The sequence below is a fragment of the Cystoisospora suis genome (genome assembly GCF_002600585.1).
Source record: "Cystoisospora suis strain Wien I chromosome Unknown contig_3586, whole genome shotgun sequence".
In the NCBI taxonomy this organism is placed as follows: Eukaryota; Apicomplexa; class Conoidasida; order Eucoccidiorida; family Sarcocystidae; genus Cystoisospora; species Cystoisospora suis.
In genome coordinates, this window is record NW_027156381.1 from 29,051 (window position 1) to 40,324 (window position 11,274).

The 11,274-nt window shown below is 47.8% G+C and overlaps 2 protein-coding genes across 2 annotated transcripts in view; one reads left to right on the forward strand and one right to left on the reverse strand.

Annotated features, from left to right (window-relative positions):
• The window catches only part of CSUI_006944 (cytochrome heme protein), a 16,684-nt gene extending 8,029 nt beyond the window's left edge, over positions 1-8,655 (reverse strand). The window contains exons 1-6 of the mRNA XM_068067094.1: positions 8,187-8,655; positions 6,630-6,928; positions 5,262-5,451; positions 4,660-4,852; positions 3,956-4,203; positions 2,803-2,978 (exon numbers count right to left, since the gene is read on the reverse strand). Of these exons, the coding sequence (XP_067920931.1) occupies positions 2,803-2,978; positions 3,956-4,203; positions 4,660-4,852; positions 5,262-5,451; positions 6,630-6,928; positions 8,187-8,267 (1,187 nt within the window). The 5' untranslated portion in view covers positions 8,268-8,655. The remainder of the gene's footprint in view (positions 1-2,802; positions 2,979-3,955; positions 4,204-4,659; positions 4,853-5,261; positions 5,452-6,629; positions 6,929-8,186) is intronic.
• CSUI_006945 (uncharacterized protein) lies at positions 111-2,299 on the forward strand (the record flags this gene model as incomplete). Its single annotated transcript, XM_068067095.1, has 4 exons — positions 111-114; positions 436-542; positions 1,753-1,839; positions 2,192-2,299. 4 exons carry the CDS (start codon positions 111-113, stop codon positions 2,297-2,299), a joined length of 306 nt encoding a protein of 101 aa, XP_067920932.1.
• Positions 8,656-11,274: the final 2,619 nt, after the last annotated feature.

An 11,274-nucleotide genomic window follows, 5' to 3' on the forward strand; every position in this document is an offset into this window, starting at 1 on the left:
AGAAAGAAGAGAAAAAGGAGACGAGAAATCAGCGACACTAAGCCCCGTGAAGCTCATGGGAGTTGTCAACCGGTGGCGTACATACAGACAGCTCGCAGAATCAAGCCAGAATGAGTAAGTCCCCGTGGCTCCGCATTTACCCTATATAAGACGCCGTCAAGTTGTTGCATGTAACCCGTGATAATGCGTCATCCTCGGTGATTTTCCTTTTTACAAGCGAGCAGGACACCGAGCCCCAGGCGGCGTAAGCGACGCGCAGGCTTGCTTACCCCCACTTGGCTAGCTAGCTAGCTAGCTAGCCAACAGCAAATCGGATGCGACAGTGTACCGCGGACCCCCACCCTGTGGCTTCAAAGGCCCGTTTACGACCAGGATCCAGCTTTGTGCTGTGGACGATGTTCGGGACGGTGGGGCAGTGAGTCGATCTCTCTTCAGAGAGTTTGGTTAGAGTATCCACACCGCTCGAGAAATCAAGGGCTGCTTTTCCTGCTCTGTTCCGGGTATGTGATGCCTGGGTTCCTCTTGCAACGAGTTCTAGAAAGGTAAGACGTGTTACTTCGGCTCTCGTGATCGTTTCCTTCGTTATCTGAGCATGTGCATGAAGAGAGAGCTCGGGACCGGAGGAACTGCTGCGCGTCTCTCTCGCCTTCGGTAGCCATGCGTACATCTACGGGTGTTTAGCATAAATAGAACTGAGCCATGTGTTTTATGCTTGCCTAGCTAGCAGACGCATGTGAGTAGGGACGGAGGGAAGAAGTTCGATTCCATAACCTTTGATAACGAGGTACATGTTTCTCCAGAGATTGCAGCTACTCTGACACCCGCAGTGTCTGGAGAACAGTCTGACAGCGCGGATGGTCCATAGAGAAGCCACCTTCAGAGACACCACATGGGCTGGGATCTCCTTCCATCCTAGGAAGATTCACCACACTCTTGAGCGACAGCACAACAGGGCTTGTTCGTCGGCTAATACTGCGCACGTGCTTTCATTCTTAGGAGATTGAGAAAGTCTGGTGTTACCGGACCTGCAGGTTAGAGCGTACACGAGAGGTGGCCACCCTCTTCTCCCCAAAACACCAGCAGCGAAATGCAGAGTACGAACGGCGTGGCCGCCCCGCCATTCTCGTAGTGTGACACTGAACATCACCTGTAACGGTACCCCGCATGTACGTCTAAACATATACGCGCTACTGCAGTTCTGCAGACAGGAGATATCAAGGTCTGGAATTAATGTAAGTGTCCCTCCGATCACCTCGATTGCCACGTATTTAAATGACCACAAACTGCAGCATTCATACCGACCCTTTCAGATCTCGCTGTGCCCTCGTCTTCTCACGGACTGCATCGATGTTTTTGTAGCACCGGCGGTGCAATTCACTCCACTTTTTCTTACTCCGCTACACTATCACCCATCTTCTTCTGGCTGCGCCCCTCCTTCCCGAGAAAAAGGTCGCATTTGAGAGAGGGTTTGTTTGAGCTGTCATCCGCCGTAGCAGTCCGCTGTGAAACAAATATCCCTAGACGAATCACTTTCTGCATGCACTTCCTTGGCGGACTGTCTCGACATGGACCACCCGTACATGTCTATCTTTCACGCTCACGAAGGTGACGTGTTTTTTTGGTGACGTGTACTGTTTACTGTCATGGATCAATTCGTTCTTTCAAATAAGAATAACGCAGTCATGACACTGTTCTGTGAGGTCACAGCAGCTCGCTTTCCTCTTATGGATTCGATTTCTTCTTTCTTCACAGCAAGCACGCAAGCATGGGATAACAGCTCTTAGCAAACAAGAAGAGAAACACCGACGTGCTCCTTCATACGTCACTGCCACGAGGACGGTCAGAAGGATAGATTTCTTTCTTTCACTCGCAGGTACGAGTATGGATAGGAGAACGGTCTTCCGTGTTTTGACGGAAGACAGGAACAGGAAAGACGACTAATACAAAAGAATCAATATGGAGAGATACATACACCACAAACAATGGTGTATTTGTATCTCTCCAAAGATTCACACTTACAAAAAAGAAAAACACGGGGTCATCCCTCCCCTGAGTCTCGTCGCCATACAGAAGACATTTCGTCTCTTTCCGTTCGTTTGGCTTCTCTTCTTGGGACGTCCAGACCAAGATTTCTTTGACGGATTCTCACGGTACTTCTGTCCTCTGTTGTTTTTCTTTCTGGCTGGTATAGGAGACACGTCCACTGTACCTCATGTATTCTAATGGAATGCCACCATATCATCAGCTGTATGTACACTGGGATTCTTTGTTTCTCTCTCCTGGGGTCGGAGGAACGTAATAGTAGTAGTAGTAGCAGCAGTTGCTGTCCCCGCCTTTTCTTTATCTCAAGTCGTAACCCTCAGAAAAGGAGAAAAGACACGAGAAAGGACGTATCGCCTTACAAGAAGTCACAAGGTGTGCAAAGGGGGGATGAAGTAAACGACGACACGTACCCCGAGCGACAAGACGTACTTCTTCATAAGAGTAGACCCCAGGTGTACGTATGTACATACACCTGGAGCTCGAGGGGTGTCACGCATACACCCGGAGTTCTTTCTTGTGAGTAACAAGAATTAAAGGAAGAGCCTCTTCTTCATACAACCACTGTTGCTTGCTGGTGCCGCCATCTTTCTTGTTCCAAACCTTTTCCTGTTCAAGTACGGAAAACGACTACTTGAATGATCTTTCTCATTCATTCATTCATGACTGGCCGACTCATCACCGTCATATCATCCAGCTCGACTTATTATTATATCTCTGAAGGTAGGTCTCCTCTTGTTCTTTTTCATTTCTTAAAGATACTTCATCTTGCCGAAGTCGATACGCCTTGTAGCATACATCGACCAATAGAATCGCCACCATAGAGTCATAAGGACAGTCCCAAGACCCGCTGCGCTAATGCACTTCAGTCCATACAATTTCCTCTCATCCGCGGTTGGTTCCGTAGCCCATGTCAGGAAGTTCACCACATCTTTCGACTGCATGCAACAAAGAAAAATCACCTTGAACAGACAAGGAGAAGGGTGAAAGCTGTTCCAGACTGACGGCTGCTGGAGTGGGCTCTGAAAGAGCCTCAGAGGGGGAGGAAGAGGGGGTTTCTTCATCTGGTTGGAGAGAAAGATCGAGTGAGTCTTGGATAGGCCACCGAGGAACATGAAGACGTGTGCGGTCTGTGCTTTCCAAGCTCATCACGAGAAAGAAGAAAGGAAGAGTGGAGTGACTCCCGCACGTGTGAATGATCTCTATGTACGTGAGTTTCGTAGACTGCGTGTATCAGTAGACCAAGCCTCTCTTTCTCCTGCTAGATAAATGGGCTAGTTCATATATATATAGATATACATGGGAGTCACCTGAAGTAAAACTCGTGAGTTCTCGTGTTGGCAGTCTTCGCACAGACGAATAGGTGTATGCATGCATACATACACGTCTATCTATTTATTGATCCATATCGATCTGCATCTGTCTGTACACTCATACACAGGAACGTATGCTACATAAGAGACATGCTAAGACATTTCGCCTTCCTTCATTGATAGAGAGATAGGTCTCCATCGTACCAACAAAGAACTCCACACGTTCTCACCGGACAGATGCGCCAGCCATCCTTCCAGAGGCACATTAAAAGCCACGAAGAGACCAAACAGTCTGCCTAACTATGGAGTCACCGTACACATATATTATGTATATGACGAAGGTACAAGACGGACAGAAAGAGAGGACAGACAAGAAAAGAAAAGCATCCTTTTCGAGAGTGCACCCGGCTTAAAGAAGGAAAGACACATCCTCGCGACACCGAAGGGGCAGTCCTAGAGCTACACTCTACATCTTTTCCAGAGAAGAGAAGATCTCTTTCATTCTTTTTCTTATTCCTCTTTATCTTCATTCTGGTCCTCTTCCACGTCTCTCTTAACTACCCCTGATAGGCTCTCTCTGTGTACTCGTCTCCCCTTCTTACCATTTGCGAGATGTTACAAGGGGTGCCGTCTTCATAGTCAATCATTTCATCCATGAGAGGAGGCGGCATAGCTATAGCGTTCCCAGGAAACCACACATTCCAGTAGAGCCCTGGGCGGAGCTCTACACCTTCAGGCGGATCCCGATATCCATTAAGTAAAGCAAAGAGATAGTCGGGACCATGATGTCTTGCTGACGTTATTAGAGACAAGTCAGGGGGGTAGGCACCTCCATTCGCATATCTGGCAGCTGAAAAGAAAGAAAGTGAAAGAAAGAAAGAAAAGAACGAAGGTATGAGAAAGAAAGAAAGAGAGATGCAAAGAGGTATATCTATATACTGAGAGATGGATAGATAGCTAGATAGATAGATATTCATTAGCAACAGGAAGAGAATGATGAAGGAGAGAAGACAGTAGACAGTAGCGCTAATACGAGAAGACTCGCTGACTAACAAGAGAGAGGAGACTCCTGTCTACCTTCAAAAGGTCTTGAAAAACTCCTAGCACAGAAAATGAGCAATTTCTCTCTCTTTCTGTCTCTGTCTCTCTTCATAAAATTTCGCACCAAACCAGGGTCCACTATGAACTAACTTCATTACATTCAACACCTCACGACAGAGATAGATAGGTAAAGGTAGGCAGATAGATTAAACATAGATAGATAGATATAGGTAGAAATGTCAATAGATAGGTAGATAATGTCTACCTTCTTCGTTAGGATAGGGAGAGGGGAAAGCATCCTGAAGAATTCCAGGACGTGTGTACATTTCTCCTTGGTCATTCGGTCCATCGGTGATATCATACTCCGCAGCGATTTGCTTAACTCTCTTCTCAGGTAAAACTTCGCCTACGAGATGACGGAAGTGAAGCTGCTCCATTGAATGACATGTCGCACAAACCTAAAGGACCAAAAGAAAGGAAGAAGGGAAAAAAGGAGTGGAAGAATCGAGTTAGGAGAAGACGATTGCTCAGATAAACAATATGCTGACTCTTCCCCGCCTCTCTCTCTTCGAAGAGGCAATAAGCACAAGAAACTTGTGTACGTACAGAAGACAAATCGTGTACGTCGTAGGAAGTGCGTCTACTACGACACAGGCAAATACACAGGTTTCTACCGAAAGACGTATTGCATGTTTTACACATGAGCGCAATAGACGGAGGTGATGGCTAGCAGGAGATGTAGATACAGAAGAAGAAACAGACGTGAAGGTGAGTAGAGATAGATAGACGGATATGTTGATGAATGACTAGAGAAGAAGACAGAGAAGAGTTTGAAATAGAAGAAACAATGCTTTATGTCTGTCTTACCTTCCTGTAGACTTCATATCCTCTTCGCACAGAAGGAATATCATGAGAGTGGAACATCGACTTAAACCAGAAAGGATAGTGCGGAGGCTTCGGAGGGTCTTTATCTAGACACCATGCAATCGGCCGTCTCTGGAAGAAATAATCATGAAGGAAAGATGCGCCAAGTGCTACGGCTAAGTACACCGTTAAGCTGTAGAGAGAAAGACAGAAACAAACGGAGAGAGACAAAGCAAGAAGTGAAACGAAAGGACACAAAAGGAAAAATGAAACGAGTCCCATGTCCGCTTAGAAGACGTCTGTTACATACAAACCAAAGAGAAGAAGATGAAGATGACGATGGAGATTCTACGTAGACCATGTTTGTGTTGTTGTCTTCATACGAAGAGAGGTTTGTATAGACACTCGAGAGAGAGTTGAGAAGAAAGAGAGAGATAGATGGTCTGCGGGGGAAAGTTTTCGTAAGGAAAAGCTTCTTTGGAACTCAGAGAGATGTCTACCTATCTAGGATGACAAGGAAGGCGTCTAATCTGACGGGCGGCAGTTCATGTCAGGAAGAAACGTCACACATTCTTCTTTTCACGAGAGCTTCTGTCCCCATAGAACCAGAAGACGAAAAGAGTATGTCAGGGAAAATCTTTCTCTCTTTTGGAACAGAATCCTCACACACATACACAGACTACGCCTCCGGAGTTACACTAGCAAAAGACTCCTCTCCACGTACTAATTGCCCGTACATCTACCTGTCTACTACATCTAGGTGCATATAGAGAGAGGGATATACACGTCCTAGAGGGGAACATACGCCGAAGAACCTGAACGATCGCATTCGTGTAGCTACAACGAGTAAGAGGCATGCTATACAGTGTCTACAGATACACAGAGCTCATCTCTATACATAAACATGAATTTATACAGAATAAGCCTTCGACGCGCCAAGACCCTTTATCCTTCTTAGAGTATCAACACTACCCAAGACTCCCGCGCCTCTCGTTCCTCGCCTTAACCCGAATCGCCACAAAACTTTCTCCGCAACTAAAGAAGACTCATCCACTTTCCTCTCATAGCCTTTACCGGGACTCCTACGTATCTTACACAAGAACTTACACGTATACAACGAACACATACGCACCTCACCTTATACACCCGCATACGTACGTTCACTGATATAATACCCTACGTACAGAGATGAATAGACGGGTAGGTACATAGATTGATTGAATCTCTGTCGATTAAAGATAGAGAGATAAAGAGAGAGAGGAACAGGGGTCTTCCCATGGAGAGAGAGCTCGGCAGGTGATGCGAACATGAAGAAGAGACGTCCATGAGTGATCGACGCCTCTTTTGAGTAGAGAGAAGGGAAAGGCTTACTTCTGATATCGGAAGTTTCGTCTTTCTTCCTGTTCTTCCTTCGTGTAAGGCTCGAAGTGATTTGCCAGTCGACTTTGATCTTTAGGAGTCGGCAGATAGAAATCGACACCTTCCACAAGTGTCCCTCGACTTATCTGTCTTTTATAGTCGACCGCAGGAAGAGAGTGCTTTCCGCTTGGCTTCAAGGGATCCAAGACAGCTTGGTTGTATGCTTGGTATCTCTTGTTCAAACTCACACACTCCGCATGCAAAGACTTCTCATAGGACTTATTCCAGTGCTCGATCAACTGCCTTCTCCACTGAAAAAAGAAGAAAGGAGAATAGGGAGGATGTGAGTGAGCCTTCATCGGAAGAGGAGAGGAAAAGAACGAGACTGGAGAATAGGGAACACGGAGATAGAAAGATTTCACGCTGACTCGCGAGGCTACTTTAGGACTGTCTGAAAGTTTAGAGGGGTCAAGGCATGAAACGATGAAGAGAGCGAGAAGAAAGAACGAGACACAAGAAAAAGAAGAAATGGAAGAAAGAAAGAAAGAAAGGAGAAGATAGGACATGTGATTACTACTGGGGAAAGATAGGAGATCTGCTAACTGGATGACGACACTCAGGTAGAAGAGATGGAGTGACCATCTATCCGAGCATAAAGACTTAAGAAGTAGAAAAGAATTCTTCACGACGGAAGCGAGAACGAAGGATACAGCGGAACATGAGCAGGTTTTCTAGTACTCCCAGACAACGATACAGTTGTGAGTAGCGGGTGGTGTACATACACCTCATTCCTCTAGTTAATGCAATGAAAGACTATGTAGGACAAACAGTCTAGTGTCACCACTGTCCTCTCTGTTGAAGTCGTAAGACCAGAAAAAGCCAAGCTCGGATAGGGAACGATAACACAGGAAACGGTCCCTCCATAGTGACACACGCAACACGTATAGAGCTGCAGATACACTATATAAACACATGATATATGTATGTGCATATATCCATGTATCTCCCAATCTAGATCTTTCGCTACTCAGGGATCCGTGATCGATGTGATACATCAAGATCAAAGACGAGTATTCAAGGAGTAGATACACTGTAGAAAGCTCAGGAATCGAAGGCGACTTTCTATCAACTTGCTTTTCCAGCCAACCGCAGGAACGCTATAACGAGTTAAGCAGAGCCGCCCTGAGAAAGTAGCGATGAGAAAGAGGCAGAGTCTCTTGAGGAATAGCTATGCAAAATAAACTAGAACCTAAGAAGAGTAGGGAACTAAAGGGATGTCAGCTGGCTGATCCTTTGTTGGAGTTCTTCTGAAGGCTCTGTTTTCCGATGGGGGCCAAGGGACAGTTTTTTCCGGGACGACGGTACGAAGAAGACCGCCGTGGATGGTAGAGAAGTCTTTGCATGTGTTTTGCAGAACAACGTTCAGAGGAATAGAAGCAGTGTAAAATCCATCAGCGAAACCAGGGCCGATGTGTACAAGAACCAGAATGACGAAGAATTTGCGGAGAAAGGATCGGAAGAAACGATTTGGGAGAAAAAGAAGGGACAAGGGACAGACACATCACATACCTGTACTGGGACTTTCATCCATATCTTATCCTTATAACCAGGGAAGAGCTTGTTCAGAGCTCCACCGCCGCCTCCACCCATCTTGACTGAACTGTATGGAAGTGCTTGAAATTCACAAAAGAACGGAAAAAACAAGAAAGAGATCCAGTGAGCAAGCAAGCAAGCACTCTGTACTACTATGCTCACGCGGGGGGGGTTCGGCGGAGGAAACGAGAATGCCGGTGGTTCTCCTCCGCAGCAAGTACGAAAGACCTATCAACAGGTAGCCTCATCCAAAGGTGATGAAAAACGAAAGAAACAGAAGCGCAGGTCTTGGAGGCACACACAAAGCATCAAGGAGATCACGCCGACTCCTTATAGAGAGCCGACTGCTGTCATGCCCCGGCTATTTTTCTCTGGGCGGAGACATTTCATGCCTCGGCTTATAGAAGTACTCCAGGGTGAATGTACACCTCAGTACTACGGAAAGGAAGGAATGAATGGATCAACGGCAGGCCCACAACAATATTTAATTACACTCCAATGATCTAGTCAGATTCTCGCCGTTCAATCACACCTATTGCTCAACAGACAGACTTTGGAGTCGGGAGAATCGACAAAAATAAGATAGTATGCGTTAATTTCTTTAGCCGCGCGTCCATCTTCCTCAGTGTTTACCTCCGCTCTGGAATCTTGCCGTTTTGGAGTGTTTTGAAGTTGCACATGAAGCCAAAGGAGCTGTGAACTTCACCAAACGATTTTAAGCGAATTTCCGTGCCTAGACGTTCTATACCCGAAGTGTAGTGACTACTACCCGTCAGGGCCCACGCCGGGTAATAGTGAAGTCTGAATTAGGCGAGCGAAGACAGCGGTAGTTGCCGGAAGGGTGATACCCCGGAGTCGCACATAGCTGTCTCCTGCGCCACGAATCCTGACCTCGCACAGCTTCCTCCGACTCCTCCAGACTACGCGATAACAGCCACTCTGCCGTCAACGTGGGGTCAATTTGTATCCAAGCCCTAAACGAGCGTATTACGCAAGCGAGGGACACACGTTTTTTCCCTCTACGACTACACATGTGTTTCTGACAACAGCGCTGTTCTACCGGAGGCTCGTAGTCCTCGGGAGAGGGGCACTGCGGTGGCGCGAATGGACGCGGGTCATATCACGTTGTAGGCTACTTGGCAATAGTCCGGAGTATTGCTTCCAGCCCGCTGCAGAGGCGAAGCGAAAAAGGGAGACGTGGCTCGCCTTATGCCCCGCATCATTCGTCGGTGATAGGCTGGAAAGAGCGGAAAGGCAAACCAGCTAGGTACTAGTAGTAGCCGTAATCTGAATCCGACGTTCGGTACCGAGTTAGATGTAGGTTCCCCCAGTACCGGGGCGCCAGGAGATATGAGATCGACCGGGATGACAAGCTTGCGGTTGTTTCCGATCTTGCCTTGCGTGTCGGAGCCCGCGCCTGCCCTTTAACACCCTGTGTGCTGTTGTTGTGAAAGTCACTATAAACTGGGAGTATTGTTTCCTCTCCTCAAGACTGAACTATTTGAGCATCATGTGCCACGGGAGAACTAACCACGTGTTCTTGTGAATCAATTGTCATTTCGACTGAGACAAGAGGTGATCTCTGTCATCCAGGCTGTGCGCCATAAGAATGCGCCTGCGAATATGGTGTATGAGGCTGTTTGGGACAGGTTGTTGGGAAATCCGGGCATGCAGTATCACGCGCGCAACGAACTACGGAAGGCCGTGGCATTCTTCCTGGTCGCACGGAGTACGGGGACCCGCAGTATACTTGAGGCATCTTGCTCCTGACTGCGAAGGCAGACAGAGTGCAAATGGCTCTACAACTCCATCGAGTGCCGCAGATCTCTGAGTCCGAGCATCTAGTAAAGATGCCACTTGCTGGCGGCTTACCAGATTCTGCCCCGACAGTTGATGCGTTCCGGCTCGCTAGCGTCTCCCACTCTTTACTCGTATACGTGCGCTGTCATTGATCTCGAGGCGGTGTAAAGGCTGAAGAAGAAGCCAGACTCGTAACAGTCGCGGAAGTCCCAGCAGCTGAAGGAAAGAGAAGACGTTGATTGCCCGATTACAGCTGACCTCCAGACAGTCGTTGCGGAGAAGGAGGTTCACGGATTGGAGAAGCGGGACGTTCGAGGAAGTGAGTGACACTAAGGCAGTTTACGGCATGGAAAGAACGGGTCCGCTCCAAGCCTCAAAGTCGGGGGCAGCGGACACGAGAGGCCGTTACTCGTGGTTACTTCTGCGGCAGCCCAGCGCGCACTCTTGGACTCTGTCAATTGGAAACCCCACTGGAAAACCGAAGATCTGAAGAGGAGGAGGCTTTGTTCAAAGTGCCAGAGAGCGCAGCATCAAGCTCGGTTTTGCCAGTTTCAAAGTGCCGCACGGCCCGGCCCGCCCTAATGCCCGACAAGGGAATCCTTCGTTTCAGCGATTATAGGGGGAGACGGACCAAACAGAAAGGAAGAACGCCATCAATCTGATACTCTGCAGAAATCTGGACTCGCCGAGAGAGCCACTGATCCCGAGTGCAATTCGCGTACGAGTCGAACTGAGAATGGCTCCCAAGAGCCTAGCGCGGGGTATGTTCAGTAGCGTGGTTGCAGCTGCATTCAGTTCCCACTTCAGTCAAGAGCCCGGCGAGACACGGCCGAACCCCTAATCACCAAAATTGATTGCGCCAGAGTTTCGTTTCTGTGTCTGTCACAAGCGAGCCGAAACTGGTAGGCTGAGATTGTACGTAGTTACATAGTCGTAGAACTCTCTCTTCACAAAGAAGTCGTCTGGGGGAGGCCTCTTGGTCGGCACTGAGAAGAGAGAATAGCTGAGCAGCTCATCCGTCCCGGGTGTCACTCGCCACGAATTGTAGAGCAAGAAGAGCAACTGCTAGACCTGACTAGGCTGTCAGACGGCTTTACAGACGAGAGAGTTCGAGTCTTTACCCTGGCAGTCGTTCGGCATTCATGAAAGGATCGGACTACTGCCATTCAAAGACTTCCAAACAAGAGTTCCGCTGAAGGACCCCAAATTTTGCCGCTAGAATCCTGTGTCTATTCTCAGCTGTTTGTCCCCTCCAGGGTCCCTT